Source organism: Pituophis catenifer, unplaced genomic scaffold (genome assembly GCF_029215685.1).
Source record: "Pituophis catenifer annectens isolate HBS135680 unplaced genomic scaffold, rPitCat1.0.hap2 SCAF_1, whole genome shotgun sequence".
Classification (NCBI taxonomy): Eukaryota; Metazoa; Chordata; class Lepidosauria; order Squamata; family Colubridae; genus Pituophis; species Pituophis catenifer.
Genome location: NW_027256881.1, coordinates 217,112,743 through 217,129,345, shown reverse-complemented (window position 1 = coordinate 217,129,345; position 16,603 = coordinate 217,112,743). Strand labels below are relative to the sequence as shown.

General features: G+C 40.6%; 1 protein-coding gene across 1 annotated transcript in view; it reads right to left on the bottom strand.

The window, feature by feature from the left end:
* The window catches only part of LCT (lactase), a 32,154-nt gene extending 15,775 nt beyond the window's left edge, over positions 1-16,379 (bottom strand). Inside the window, exons 1-10 of the mRNA XM_070934371.1 lie at positions 16,290-16,379; positions 15,382-16,081; positions 14,791-14,867; positions 11,944-12,027; positions 10,654-10,756; positions 10,191-10,257; positions 7,176-7,881; positions 5,569-6,214; positions 1,980-3,542; positions 201-469 (exon numbers count right to left, since the gene is read on the bottom strand). Of these exons, the coding sequence (XP_070790472.1) occupies positions 201-469; positions 1,980-3,542; positions 5,569-6,214; positions 7,176-7,881; positions 10,191-10,257; positions 10,654-10,756; positions 11,944-12,027; positions 14,791-14,867; positions 15,382-16,081; positions 16,290-16,379 (4,305 nt within the window). The remainder of the gene's footprint in view (positions 1-200; positions 470-1,979; positions 3,543-5,568; positions 6,215-7,175; positions 7,882-10,190; positions 10,258-10,653; positions 10,757-11,943; positions 12,028-14,790; positions 14,868-15,381; positions 16,082-16,289) is intronic.
* Between the last annotated feature and the right edge of the window lie 224 nt (positions 16,380-16,603).

Sequence of the window (16,603 nt, the reverse complement as noted above, 5' to 3'; positions counted from 1 at the left end):
TCTCACAAGCTTTTCCGCCACACAAGCCTCTTCCATGGTAGTCTAGTTGGTGAATCCCCTAATTTTCCACTACCACCACTTCATACAAGCATTCTAACAGTCTATCCAGTGGCTATTCAGGCCAGATCTAACAAATCTGTCAACAATTTCCACAATTTTCTTCATAAAGTTCTACATCAAGGCATGTTTCTTTTTATAACCTGATATGCTGCTGTGGCCACACTCCAATAGAAGTTCTTGGGAAATTCTCCATAAAGGAACTCATCGTCTTTTGACAGCGGGAATCCGTTGTTACGTATGATTTCTGAATAATATATAGCAGACTCCTTAGGGGTTCTAGGCCTGTTTGGATTTTCAAAATCAACCTGATGCAGGCCAAATCTTGGCTCGTAACCATGCAGCCATTCAAAATTATCCATAAGTGACCAAGCAAAAAACCCTCGAAGATTTACTCCATCCAGTTTGTAGGCTAAAAAAACAACAACAACAACAGAAAAATCAAGACTGTTTTTGTATTGGATACGTTTACTGTAATGCTAAAAAAGAAAATAAAGTTAAGAAACAAGGAAAAGACTTGATGATTTGCTCATGTTGACTTATGTGTAAGTGTAGGTAGCAATCTTAGGAATAGCTGGAAGTACTGTAAATTGTCCTTCAACCTACAGTCTTATGTACATTTAATGGATTTATTCCCAGATTTCAAGATCCATGACACTAAGAATACAAATGCAGCCTTTCTGAACTTGGTTCTTCAGACATGCTGGATCTATAACACTACGAACTACTGGCCAGAAGTTCTGTTGGACAAGGCTACAATCTTACATGTTTTTTTCTGGGAGGAAATCCCTTTGAACTCTGAAGAAATAACTTCATTTGCAGGAGACAAAATCTTACAGGCTAGGTGAGAAATTTCCTCTAAGAAAGCATTACTAAAACTCAGTGGCCATTCCAGAAAACAATGATTTTTCAGATGTAAAAGTAATTGAAAAGTTCATTAAGACTTATTGTATTTAAAATGATGACTGATACAACTCTGCATACTTTTATCCTGAATTCCTACATGGTCAATAGCATTTACTGTCAGGAATATATGCTTAGGTTCGCATGCTTGATTTAATTAACTTTAAATGTAGTCATTCTTATATTTTTATCTAAGAGTGCAATCCTAAAGATATTTTGCCAGTGCTAAATTCCACTGAGTCCTAAGTACTTTGCTTCCTTTCAACTTTATTTAAAGCTTGGATTAGTTTAGTTGAGTAATAAGATGACTATAGGCAATGTGTCAAATTTGGCTTTGCTCTTTTTTTGTTTAGGTTTTTCTAATAAAGCAAAATTAAATGGATACCTAGCTTAAAGCAAAGCAAAACGAAAGAGCCTGATAGTACAGTGGATAGTACAGATGTTATTGACATCTGCTGCTTGCAATTACTGCAAGTTCAAATCTCACCAGGCTCAGGTTGATTCAGCCTTCCAGTCTTTCAAAGGTAGGTGAAATGAGGACCCAGATTGTGGGGGCAATAAGCTGACTTTGTATAAATATACAAAAGTATGAAGGCTATTGCTTAACGCATTATAAGCCGCCCTGAGTCTCTGGAGAAGGGCAGCATATAAATTAAAGCAAAAAAAAAAAAAAAACAGCCTCTAGTCTAGATTATTTACAGGAATGCTTCTGGGCTTGCATTCATTGCTTGGAAGAGGCCAAAGGTGAGCTGAATTAGTGCACAGTATTCAAGGTTCCCTCTTGGAACGTAGATGTTCCATGACCAGTCATCTTGGCCACCAGATGATCAGGATGCCCATGATAAGTCTAAACTTTCCAAGGAGGTCCAGTAACCACTGAACCCAAAAATGTATCCATGCTTCCTATCTGGTACCTACAAGCAGATGTTAAATTGCTATTCTTAAAGCATCATCAAGAGCCATTGGAAGTTGGGCAGCATATAAATTTAATAAATTATTATTATTATTATTTTCATTACCTTTCAAAGCTTCATCAATGTGGGTTTTATAATAAAATATCCTTTTGGTATCATCAACATCTGACTTAGCTTTTATTCCGATTCCATTTTCGGTAATGTAAATAGGTAGATTGCCGTATTCCTCTTTGATCCAGTTGAGGAGCCTCCGGAGCCCCCATGGCACGGCTGGCGTATTTGCCAGGGCTGTGGTTGGCCACGAAAAATCTCTCTCCAGGGCTCGTTCTTGGTCAGTTTCATAAGAAAATGGTTTCAACTTGGTGGTTTTGTGCTGTATAAAGCTGGCGGTATAATAGTTTAAGCAGAAGACATCTGCTGTGCCCCGGATAAATTGTTTCTCTTCTTCAGTGAAAACTGGAAGGCGGGTGACGGGCAGTTTCTGTAAATCAGTCCTGTTTCCTACTGTCCATTTCATGGCACTTGGATAATCACCGTTTTTAAAAATTGGATGTGCAAACCATCCTGCAGTGAACTGGAGGAACCGATCTGCTGCTTCTACATTGCGGGAATTTCTCCGTGTCTTCGGTTCAACCCAATCAATGTTGAGACTTATGGAAATTACACCTTCCTGGCTTTTCCTATACTTCTGGTCATATGTATGATATACCCTGGCATGAGCCTTCAGTATTGTATGACCAACCTCATAGAGGGCATCACCTGGATTGTTTTCTACATTTGGAGGATGGACTCCTGTGTCATAGCCAAACCATGAAATTATGACAGGTTCGTTGAAAGTAATCCAGAATTTAACCCTATCTCCAAAAGTCTGAAAACAGAAGTCGGCATAACTATTAAACAGTTCAATCAGATCAGGGTTTTCCCACCCACCAATATCTTGGAGAGCTTGAGGCAGATCCCAATGGTATAAAGTGACCATTGGTGTAATATTTGCAGCCAGTAAACCATTGATCAATCGGTTGTAATAATCAACCCCATGACTATTTATAGATTGGTTTCTGCCATCTGGAAAAATTCGAGACCATGAGAAGGAGAAGCGGTAACTGTTCACCTTTAAGGCTTTCAATAAATAAAGATCTTCATCTACTTTATTGTAGCTGTCACAAGCTATATCTCCAGTGTGATTGTTCTTAATTTTTCCCGACGTATGAGTAAAGTTATCCCATATGCTAGGCCCTTTCCCATCTGCATTCCAGCCTCCTTCAATCTGATAGGCCGAAGTGGAAACACCCCACAGAAAATCTTCTGGGAAAGTGTCATAAAAATACATGTCTCTTTCAAAATCAGTCTGACCAGAAAACTTTTCCCAAACTATCTTTGCCTTTGATGGGACTTCAGATGCTGACAAATTAGGCAACCTCGAGAACATGGAAAAATGCTTTCTGAATGGCTGGGTATGTTTTATCATGCTTGCATTAGGAAATCCATTATTTTCAATCACAGAAGAGAAGAAATATGCAGATTTTCTTGGCGTCCTTTGTCTATTGGCATCTTCAAAATTCACATTATGGAAGCCAAATTTTTGACTATAACCTGACATGCCTTCGAAGCCATCAATCAATGATCGGGCAATATATGCCCGAACATCCACACCATCTTCCTTTACAGCTGTTGAGCAAAGAACAAACAATTTATTTAGTTTTTCATTCAGTCCTGTAAAATACACAGAATAACCAAAAATTTATCCTTCTTTCATCTACACAAAAGTGATGTGAATATGTGCAGGCCATAAGTGGTCTCTCAGTAGGATCACAACCTCTCAGGCATGAAAGATCAGGTCCACATATAAAGATCCAATTCAACTGATTTATTGCTAAATATGCACAGAAATCTTTTCAAGTAAGAGCACCAGCTTGGAGTTAGATAAGGGTCCATGGAATTCAAAGATGGTTGATCTTAATTCACTTGTGGCTACGTAGACATTCTAGACCAGTGATGGCTAACCTTTTTGCCATTGCATGCTAGGAGGGAGGGGAGGGGGGAGTCACGCGCACGTGTGCCCACACCCATAATTCTATGCGGCCCGCCCCCATGTATGCACGCATGACCCCCACGCTTGTGCATGTGATGGCACAATGGGCCCAGTAGGCCTGTTTTTCTCTCTCCCCAGGCTCCAGAGCCTTTCTAAGAGCTTGGGGAGGGTGAAAACGGCCTTCCCCACCCCCCCGGAGGCCCTCCGGAGGCCGGAAATGGCCCATTTGCCATCTTCCGGTGGGACGGAGCTGAGCACGCGTGCCATAGGTTCGCCATCATGGTTCTAGACAATCAAAGGCCTTTTATCTCTGCCCCCTTTTATCTCCGCCCCCAGGTTCTGCCATTCCTTCCCCTATAGAACCAAAACTATATTCAATTTTATTTAGCTTGAAATACAACTACTCCTCTGTTAAAAGTTATACTTTGGTATCGGGTTTTGGAAAAGTTCTGGGATTATACCCAAGACTTTGAGGAACTGCAGCCTACCCTTTTTGTTGTACCTTTTTGACATACAAAAGGCATAAAAAGGGGTGATATCTTAACAAACCTCTTAATTCAGGGTAAAAAGCTAAAAACATTATAATTGATTGTAATCATACATAACTCACAGCTGGACAAGTGAACTAACATTTTAAAAAGTAAGTAAAGCCTTTTGACAGTTACGTCGGCAGTCTCTGATTCATCGGGATGTGTAAGTCTCCACTTATGCTGTAGTGACTAGATGACAGAGATGCTTCTTTGATCAAGGATTTCATTGCAAGGGGCCAGGTATTCCAGCATTACCCATCAAGCTTCCCTGAGCCTTTCTGTCCAACCCATAAGACTATGCATGAGAAATGGCCTTTGATTCTATCAATTGATTGGCTTTACCAGTGATGGCTGCCAATCCTTTGTGCTACCTGAAGCTCAGTAGTAGACCCCAAGCCAGTGCCATCCATCTTTCATGGTCTGGTATGAGAAGGCAAACAATAGATTTGTATATTTTAAGCCAGGATAAATAACAGGCCAATATGAAGCCTTGAAGGAATGCTTCTCTCTGGCACAGCTCTAGGAAATGAAGTAGCTCTCCGTTTCTGGGCAATGTCATCAAACTGATTATTTCACTAGACTGGGGCAATCTTCTGAGCAGAAGACATTTCCACCAAAGTATAAAAGTCAAATAAGGTGCCCAGTCTTGATGTTTTCAGTTGGAGGCAAAGAGGCACTCTCTTGAAGAAGGCCACAGCAGTGATTGAAATCAAGTCACTCTAGAAAGTGAAGTAATACCCCTTGGAAGTTTTATAGGAAAAACCTTTGCAACTGGAGCCACACTCTGCATGTATTTTAATGATTTGGCTCCTGAAAGCATGGGAGAAATGAAGTGACATTCAATCATTTTTATCCGTGTTTTGAGGGTATGTGAAGTTGATTGAGATGGAATAGGTGTGTTAAACCTAGCACCTAAAATGGTTACATTGCCAATGGGTTTCAGCAGGATGATCTTTGAGGCTGTAAGGACTGCAGGTCTTCCCTGATCTTTGGATTGCTCAGGAAGACATGCAAATTTTACCTATCAGGCCAATATAGATAAACAATACATGGGACACTAACAACTAGCATCTGGTGAAAAAGCCAAATATTCACCAAGCTTTCAAACACTCGACATGAAAACCTTCTGTACCTTTTAAGGCCTCATTGATATAGAGACGATAGTAATCCACTCTTGTGGTATCATTAATCAAATCGGCTCCATCATCAATAGGTGCACCGTTTGCCGCGATGTATATGGGGATATTGCTCTTTGTATATTCTTCAGACACAAAATGCAGCAATCTCCTCAACCCCCAGGGAACAACATGCAACCAAGGTGCAGCTGTCGTCGGCCAAGAAGGATCCACATGCCGGGTAAAGCCCCCAATGGTCTCATAATCTGAATTACAGGTTTGATTATCCAAAACACCAACAAGTCTAGAAGTATAATGAGAAAGGCCAAAGAAGTCAGCTGTTCCTTGCACCATCTTCTTCTCCTCGCTGTTGAATGTGGGGAGCTTGGCAATGTCGACAGAGCACTGCTTAATTGTCTCCGCAATCTGGGTTTTCAGGATCTCTGGATAATCACCATTAATAAATATTGGGTGAGCAAACCAACCCAACATGAATTGCAAGTAGCGCTCGGCTGCTTTCAAATCCTGGGGAGATCCGGGATTTCGGGGTTCAGCCCAATCAGAGTTCAACACTATGCCAACCTTCCCTTGCTGTCGGGGACGGTACTGCGTGTTGTAAACATGCCAAGTTCGAGCATGTGCCTTGAGGATGATATGAGCCACCTGTTGGAAAACAGAAACATACAATAAAATCAGTAAGACGTTACTCCACTGAATATTTTATTCAAAGTTACAAATTCAGATGCTACAGTAGTATCTCTGACAAGAAGGAATACGAAAAAGTGCTAATCCAAGTGATATTATATCAGCAGGTGCTAATGTTCATCTATTGAGGCTCCTGATTTAGGCTTGACTAACCATACTCTGAAGTATGAAGGGACACAGTAGCTCAGTGGCTAAGACACTGAGCTTGTCGATCGAAAGGTCGACAGTTCAGTAGTTCGAATCCCTAGTGCTGTGTAATGGGGTGAGCTCCCATTACTTGTCCCAGCTTCTGCCAAAATAGCAGTTCGAAAGCACGTAAAAAATGCAAGTAGAAAAATAGGGACCACCTTTGGTGGGAAGGTAATCGTGTTCCGTGCGCCTTTGGCGTTTAGTCATGCCAGCCACATGACCATGGAGATGTCTTCGGACAGTGTTGGCTCTTTGGCTTTGAAATGCAGATAAGCACCGCCCCCTTGGGAATGACTAGCACATATGTGCGAAGGGAATCTTTATCTTTACCTTTAACCATACTCTGAGAAGAAAAATCTAAGGATTTTTCTCAGCCCATTTTTGGCACAGATAGCAAGCAGATGGGTTACAATAGGCCAAGCAGATGGGTTACAATAGGCCAAGCCGGGTTTAAGAATTTGGCCCTTTCCATTCCAGATATATGTGAAGGGTTCTGAGTGTTTTGGGGACCATGAAGGAGAAGTTGGTACCATGTGCAACCTATCGGTCACTGGTTGCCCACTTTTCTCTTAAATGCTTGGCAGTTCTTAGTCTTCAGGACTTGGATTTCTCATTCTTCTTTTCAAACTGTTAAATACGTGATTTATATTAATTCAGATTAAGTAGCAATTAACAATGACCTCTTGTCCTTCAACCTTTAAGTAAGGGCAAGTTTTATTGCTTCTGGTACCTGATAGGATGCCATGCCTGGACTGACGATTCCTGGAGGATGCTGCCCTGTACCATAGCCAGCATAGCTAATGACCCAGGGTTCATGGAAGGTAATCCAGAGCTTGACGCGATCTCCAAAAGTGGCAAAGCAGAAAGCTGCGTAGTTGACAAAAGCATCAATGATACTTTCATTCTGCCAACCACCAAAGTCCTGCAGCACTTGAGGAAGGTCCCAGTGGAACAAGGTCACCATGGGTTCAATGCCAGAATCCAGCAAGTTGTCAATGAGTTTGTTGTAGTAATTCACTCCTTGAGGGTTCAGGCTGCTGTTGTCCCCATTGGCAAAAATCCTAGACCATGATATAGAAAATTTGTAGATCTTGGGCTGAAGGCCTCTAAGCAGATAAATATCATATTCGGCCTTGCGGTAACTATCACAGGCAACGTCAGCGGTTTGATTCTTATGGATTTGGCCTTGATGTCCATATCGATCCCAGATACTCTCTCCTTTCCCATCTTCTGCCCAGGCTCCTTCAACATTAAAGGATGCTGTTGATGTACCCCAGAGAAAACCACTGGGAAACGTATCTGCCAAAAAAGAATCTCTTTCCAGCTCAGTTTGGTTAGCAAATTTTCCCCAAGTCTTTTGATAGTTTGAAAGCGGAGTCCCAGCTCGTGTAGAGTCTTCCTTCTGCTTTGGTTGAACAGCTGGATCCTTGTGGGAGCTTTAAAAAAATGTGACTATATCAATAACTGCACTTTTTATCATGACTCGTTCAAATGAATTCATTCAAATCATTCAAATGAAATTTTGGCAAGTAATTTCAAAATACAGATTATGTTATGCAAACTTGATGTGAAAACCATTATATTTGTTGGGCGAATCATCCAGGGTTTTACACAATCTTTAGTGTATAGATTTTCATAAAACCCACCACGAATATAGAAATTCAAAGCAAATGTTGAATTGGCGGTTGTGATACCTGCCTTTTTGTACATGCGTCATGACATTACACCCATGTACGCCAAGGGTGGAATTTGTGCCCAACAATATGATGCATGTTGGTTATTCTGATGACTAGTCTAGTTTTGCCTCCGTAAATCAGACTAAAATGTAGAAAGTCTGTTGGCTGGCCCAATGAGTCATCTCTTCATTGGTAAGAGAGATATTATAAAGTTCAAGCCATATTGGCTAATATTTTGTCTGCACGTGGGAATGTGTTCATGTATATGTGTATATGTATGTATATGTACGCATACACACATACATGATAAAAAAAAACCTGCATCTGAATCTGAATCCCTCCAAAGATTTTGATATTCAGCTCCAGGGCATCAAGAGAGCTGATCCAGCCCATCTGAAAATCAACTATGTTGGTGATGTACGCACCAGATTGGGAAGGAGAGTGTACAGGAAGTTCTTGATTTACAATCACAATTGAGCCCAAAATTTATGTTGCTAAGTGAGAAATTTGTCAAGTGAGTTTTGCCCCATTTTACGACTTTTCTCGCCAACTTCATTAAGTGAGGCAACTGTGGTTCTTTAAATGAGTAACACGGTTAAGTGAATTTGGTTTCCCCCTTCACTTTGCTTATCAGCAACCGTCATAAATGTGAGTCAATTGCAAAGCATCTGAATGTAGATCAGGTGACCATGGGGATACTGCAACGGTCACTAAGTGTGAAAAATGGTTACAAGTCACTTTTTTCAGTGCCGTTGCAACTTTGAACGGTCACTAAATGAACTGTTGTAAGTCGAGGACTACTTGTATACACCACCAACACGCCGTTGATGAAAGGAACTATTTCAGAACTGGGCAAAATGTCAGCAATCTCTTCTCTTGATCTAGTTAATATCTCTTGATCTAATTAATATACTAGGTGAAGCCATTTTATGAGAGCAGCATGAATAAGAGTTCCGCTTGATGTGGAAAAGAATGAAAATCTGACTTTGGGTTTTACTGATTAGACTGATAGATCTTTATAGAAATGGCTTGTTCATATGATTATGAAATAGCAAAAAGTTGCAATTTGATGTTAATCCCTTATTTTACTGTAACAGAGAGAGTCGGAAGTCAATGCTTCTTTTTCTTAAAAAAAAAAAAAGAAAGGGGGAAAAGGGGGAAGAGAAGTGAGGAAAGATAAGAAAAGAAATTCTTATCTTTCTTCACTTCTCCTCCCCCTTTCCCCCTCCCTGCTTTTCTATTTATTTTTGTATTTTGTCTTTTATAATACTTTATAACTCAATAAAAATGTTAATCTGAAGAGCTTGAGAGCAAACAGTGTTTATCAGACAGTCAGTTATCAAGGTAGTCAAACAATGCACAGCAGCCAGTTGTAGGACTGACTTCTCATGATCTGATGATCCAGGGGTACTTTAGGAGGAAAGCAGAGGGCAGTAGTCAAAACTTTGGGGAAAGAGCTATGGCTTAAAGCAAAGTTTCCCCAAAACTTTGGGGAAAGAGCTATGCCAGGGCTTTAAGAATTCCTGGCTGGATCCCAGGGTTCCTTATTTTCAAAGCAACCAAACCATCGTCGGAATATTTTGCATGAAGTTAAGAATAGCGGTAATGCGTTTAGGCAATACAGTGTTTGCCCTCTCTTGAACTGCCAGATTGCTCTCCCAAAACATTTGAAGTTTAGAACAGTTGGGCTAAAACTATATGGCCACATATACAGCACCCCTGAAGTCAAAAACACAGTTTTGGTCAAGCACGGGATTTCTGAAGCTAACACGAAATATATTTTTGATTTACTGCAATGGCATTACCCTGTTTCCCCCAAAATAAGACATCCCCTGATAATAAGCCGAATCAGGCTTTTTGAGCACATGGCAATAAGGCCAAGCGCTTATTTCAGGGTTCAAAAAAATATAAGACAGGGTCTTATTTTCGGGGAAACACGGTATTTAAGTGCTGACCAAAATGCTTGCACTTACCAAATATTTATTATAAAAGAGGCATATAAGGACTGTCAAAAAAAACCATGCACTTTATTTATTTAATCACACATAAGAAAAAAAAATATTTCATACCTTGCTTTTGGAACGGCTAAGTTCTCTAAGAAGGAGTTCACATCGTAGCCTTTCACCTGTGCTTCGGCTTCATGTATGGTTGGAAAATAGAGAACAGATTCAATGCAATGAATAGAAAAACAAGAATAAGTAAGAACTTTCGGTTTGACTACTGGCCCTTCTTAGGCATATCAGCTCTTTAGCAAGACAGGTCTAAAACATTCTGCCAAGTGCAATATCCTCCATCACACTCAAGAGAAACTGCTTAATTTGCAGCTTATATAACAAGGTTATCCTCTAATGTGAAGTTATTGCTCTCAACCTCTAGTATCCATTTGATTTCCCCCTTCCCATGGAAATAAATAGCATTCCCACAGGCAGTAGTGCAGGAGGAAAATTGCTGTATTTTTCTTGCTTCCTAATCCATATGCGTCTAAGCTACACAAAAGCACCGCTTGTCCTAGTTCCCACACAAGAAACATACCACTGAAAATGGAAGCCATTGTTGTAGGTAGGTTTTCTTCAACAGAAGAACATCCAGAGAAGTTTAGAGTAAAGAGTAGAACATCCTTATCATGTATGAGATGCTGAAACCAAAATATATTAAGTTATGACATGTGCTAGTCTTAAGTGAGAGTCAAGATCATCTTGGAGAAAATCTGTGTGTTTGTTAGGAATTGAATGACTTGACAATCGATCAGTCAAATCTTACTTAAGGGAGAATTACTCCAGTGGTGGGATTCAATTTTTTTTACTACTGATTCTGTGGGCATGGCTTGGTGGGTGTGGCATGGCTTGGTGGGTGGGTGTGGCATGGCTTGGTGGGCATGGCAGGGGAAGATTACTGCAAAATCCCCATTTTCTCCGATCAGCTGGGACTCGGGAGGCAGAGAATGAGTCTTTAATGTTGCACTTAGTCTAAATGGGAAGGCATTTTCAATTAAGGGCCATTCTGATGTGCTGTCTGAGGATTTTGACCAAACATAGCAGGAAAACTCAGGGTGAGGAAAGATGTTGTGGGAGAGTTTTATTCATACATCATTAATCACCAGCATTTACCAAACCTTTCTACAGCTCTTAGGAAAAGCAATGTTGCCTTTTTTATAGGGAGTAATTCAGAGGTGGTATTCAGCAGGTTCTGACCAGTTCTGGAGAACCGGTAGCAGAAATTTTGAGTAGTTCGGGGAACCAGTAAATACCACCTCTGACTGGCCCCGCCTCCATCTATTCTCATGCATGCTTAAAAAAAATAGGTAGTCTGAACCAAAATGGATATTGATCAAAAGGAAAGATTTGGAGGATAGAATATCAGAACACACATACTGGATTTATTACCCAGTTAGATGAAGGCTATAGCCTTCTATTTTTCTATTCAGTTGAACAAACCCAATAAACACAGGTCTTATTTGCAAATAAATACATAGAGAATTGAGCGGTGTGCAAGGTTCAGGCAAATTCTGTGGCTTGTTTCTAAGTGAACATTCTGTAAAATTAATTGCAGCATATCTGCTTTGGAAATGAACAGCCAGCTTAGCACCAAATTGCATTCACATTAATTTAGGGAAATTTAGTTAAGGTTTCCCTAGATAGGCAACGTATCCCACCCAGATGTGTTTGATTACAGAACCTTTGGAGAAAGGTCGATAGTTCAAGACATCGGAAAAACACTGAATTGAGGAAGACTGCAAAAAGTTTGCATTAATATCAGCAAGGCCATTCAAGAAACAGTTTGCAGAATACCACAAAGTAAATTGGTGCAATTGATCTGAATTACCTTGATTTCACTGAGCATCTTTTCAATACTCGCTTCGGTCTTACAGTTGTACCGTAGGCTGAGGGACAGAAAATCTATAGAGCCCTAAAATGAAATAGAACCTTGTTATGGAGAGGCCATAAATATCTGCAACCATTTCTGCAGTTATACTTCTGAAAGAACATTCATCAGGATAATCAGGGATATCTGCCAAGGGAGGTGCCTACAGGATCAAAATGGGAGGCATGGCTAGCCCCGTTTTGGTGCATGTGACACACATAGATTCTGACGCTGCTGACTGTTAATCCACACCTCCTCCCTCAATGCTCCTTTTATATTATATTTTGGAACGAGGTTTATTTTTAAAACACCCATTTATACTTTGATGGCTGGCTGGTCTGAAGGAACATAACAGCATTATACAAAGAGAACGAATTATGAAGCAGAATTATTTTAGCACGGTGATGCCCGATTTTCAGATTTTAAAAATGGATTAGCTTCTCTTGCATTTTAATGCAAATCTGAGAAAAATCCATAATGTGAAATTATACAAAACACAAAATCTCAAAGATCTATTCCCACTATACATCCTCCAAATGTAAAGGTGGAAAAAAAATTACTGCAAAAGCAGAGAAATCACCATTTGCAAATCTTGAATAAAATATATCAAAGTTATGTCTGCATACAGCAAAGTACATCAGCAAACAGGTACATTTTCTAAAGCATAGGACAGTAATGGCTAACCTTTTTGCCGTTGTGTGCCAAATGCGGGGGGAGTGCAGCGGCGTCACACGCGCACATGCCCACACCCATAATTCAATGTGCCCCGCCCTCAGTGCATGCACATGCGACCCCACCGTGAGACCCCTGCTTTTGGCACACGATGGCACGGTGGGCCTGGTAAGCCCATTTTTTGCCCTCCCCAGGCTCCAGAGGCTTTCTTGGAGCCTGGAAAGGGCGAAAACGGCCTTCCTCATCCCCCCCGGAGGCCCTCTGGAGGCCGGAAATGGCCCGTTTCCTGACTTCCGGTGGACCCGGAAGGCCCGAAAATCAGCTGGCCGGTGCACACATGCGTGCTGGAGCTGACCTAGGGCAATACTCGCAGGTCCACAGATATGGCTCGGTGTGCCACCTGTGGCACGTGTGACATAGGTTCACCATCACGGGCATAGGATATTAACTTTATTTTATTTATTAACTTGAAGACCTTTGCCTTTTTTTCAAAAAAAGCAGAAGCGTTATTATTTAAATGCTTAAATTATTCAATGCAATTGAGTGACAAGAACACAAAGATTTGCCGCCAGGACAGGAGTGTCAAACTCGTGTTGTCACGGCGACGTCATGTGACATTTCATGACTTTACACTCTTCGCTAAACCGGGTTTGGGCGTGGCCGGTGCATGACGTATCTGGCCCATGGGCTGCAAGTTTGACACACCTGTGCTAGGAAGTAGAGAAGACATTCCAGAACAAGTGACGGAAGAGAACTATATGGACACAAACACAACCCACCAGCAGTCAAGTTCCTTTTTAAGGGGGGCTTTTCTTTACTAGGAAGGTATACAGAGGTTGCACTATGGTGTGGCTATGCTGAATCTAGCTATAGGCCTAGCCACCACCTAACATAGCCACCTTTAGAGCGCTCCATGGCATCAGACCGGGGTATCTACGAGACCGCCTTCTGCTACCAATAGCCTCTCACCGACCAGTACGCTCCCATAGAGAGGGGCTCCTCAGGGTGCCGTCGGCCAGTGTCGACTGGCGGCCCCCAGGGGGAGAGCCTTCTCTGTGGGGGCACCTACCATCTGGAACGAGCTCCCCCCAGAGATACGGAAGATCCCGGACCTGCGCACGTTTCGCCGTGCTCTCAAAACTTTTCTATTTCAGCAAGCTGGCCTGGCCTAACTCCCCTCTTTTAAATTCTTAAATTTTAAATTTTTGAATTCGTGATTTTATAAATTGGGTGTTTTAATCTGTGTTTCGGCCGAAATATTTAATAATTTTAAGGGATTTTTAATATTTGTATTGTCTGTATTTTATCTTGGCTGTTCACCGCCCTGAGTCCTTCGGGAGTAGGGCGGTATAGAAATTTGATTAATAAATAAATAAATAAATAAACATATGGGTGTCAAACTCGCGGTCTCATGACATTTTGCAACATTTCCCTTTGTGTAGCTGGGGTGGGCGTGGCCTATGCATGACGCATCTGGCCCTTGGGCCACCAGTTTGACACCACCGATTCTAGCATTATTTCTATGGGATATAATTTTCAGCTTTGAAGACAGTGATCAATTGCAGTTCCCCATGGAGACCAAAAAAGGCACATGCATTCAGTTGGATAAAAAAATAAATCAGATCACTTCTGAAGATATTCTGAGAATATTAAAGTCTTGTTAGATTCATCTGATCCACATCTTGCTTCCTAAAATAGCTCACTTGCAGATTTAGGAAGATTTCTCAGTTAACCTCAATGGAAAAGTCCTCTTCTACTCCCCAATGGCCAGGCTTCAAAGGTTGGTATTCCCATGGTGTCATTATAACTAACAGCCATTTCATGGGCTTATTTCTATGTGTCATATTCCCTTTTGAGATTAGCTAGGCTACTGGCCATGGTAACTAATTGCTGTGAATTCCATAAAGACAACAGGTACAGTACAAAATGTTTTGTGCTATATTCTTTTCCAACAGGATCTTCAGCTTGCCAGATGTTGGACAATCTCAAACAGGCTACAAGAACTGCTTCATTAAACTGCTAATGGGCTGCATTTGCTTTAGGAAATTCTGTATCATGTTTTGCAAGGTAGAATTCTTTTTTTTTCCAGCTACAAGTTGGAGACTAATCTGATTCCAAGAAAATTAAACACATTACCCAAACTGAAGATATGAATGATTCTGGAAAAACCAGCTGATTATCACTAAAGTCCAAGGAAATAGATACTTTTCCATCTGAAAATTAGGGAAAAAATACATTGTTAAAAGAATCCAAGGAGAAAAATGAATGGAAAGAAAGAACCAGTATTTAAGTAGTTAGGAGTCTTCAGGTAAGCCTTGAGGATTTGGCAGTACTAGAGAATGAATGAATGAATGAATGAATGAATGACTAATGAACTATTCAAAAAGAAGCAGGATGCATGCTTGTGTCTGTGCCTGTGGATAGGAAATGGGAAGATGCATTTGGCTTTGATGGATTTGAGATAATAGAAGAAAACAAGCAGCTTATATTTAAGAAAGGCACAATAAGAAGTCAGGAATTCAACTGAATTAAGACTGATAAAATTCTCTTTGAAAAAATGTTCACCCTTAAGATTACTCTGCTAGTCTTAAAACACCTTGTGATACTTCCTAGAATATGTGGTATTAGCTCATTAAGCATTGCACTCACTTACTCTATGTTCCAATCTCTAAAATTCACGTTGTCCAAAACTGCAATTCATTCATCGATTCATTCATTCCAACTTACCTTTAAATGAGTGCTTTTCATGGTAGATTTTATAAGCTTTTTGATGTGCTGAAACTAGCATTTCTAGAGGAAAGTCTTTTGGATCCTCAAGAGGTAATTCCTTGATATTTTCAGGCAAATGGCTGAAAGTGATCCAGGTGCCCACTGATTCACCAAAAGTCCTAAATGAAAAGTCTGCATATTCAGCAAAAAGATTGGCAAAAGTGGTAGATCCAAGCCGGGCGCCTAAAGATTTCGGCAAACCATGTTGATGCAGAATCAAAACTGGCTTAAGATCAGCAGATTTGAGAGTTGTGAGAAGTTGTTGGTAGCATTCCACGTTTCTCTTGTTGGGCTTTTGAGCCTTCATTTCTGGCAGGATACGAGACCATGGCAAGGCCACCTTAAAATGCGTCACACCTTTTGCCCGGAGCTTGGCAAAGTGTGATGACAAAGAAGTGAGTGACTGTTGATGGCAAAGACAATCTAGCCGAGCTTCTACAGAATAAAGCATAGGTTCTCCCATACATCTACTCTTGAAATTTATTGAATTCATTAACTCAACAGAAAGAGGACCTGCGATGAAAATACGCCCTTGACCAGGGCCAAATTTCCAGCCTTCTCCAAAGCAAAAAAAAGGAAAGAGAAAAACTAAACATATTTTATAAACTAGCTCCATGTCTGTGGATGCTACAGCACAAGGACTTATGTCGCATTTATACTAGATCAGAGATAATAAAACTTAACATTTAACTTTTATAACTGCTGAGATACAAAGGTGCCTAATGGTGGTGTACTACAATAACACCATGAGATATTTAATTCTCTGAATATCTTTTATTAAAGGTAGGGAGCAAGCATTAAAAATGCAACTTAAGTGGCAGAACTTATTACTTATTAATGTATTGCCAAGTCCATAGGTCACTAACTATCCAAATGGAGTCTAGGCAGATGTTGAAAAGATAACAGTCAACGATGCCAGTGTAACTCTTGTGGGATACTTGGTATACAGTATTCATAGTCACGTCCTGAAGATTTTTTTTAATCCAAATTGTGCTTCAAAGGATCAGAAGGGGGTTAGAACCAATACAGAGGGTACCTCTACATCTGGCTAGCTCACCTGGATTCTAAAACACACAGAAACTATGAGTTTCTCCCCAACATGGTATTCTCAATACTAAAAATTCACCTTGACTAATAGGTAGCAATGAGATTTTCTGGATTTAAAAAAAAAGTGCCATGT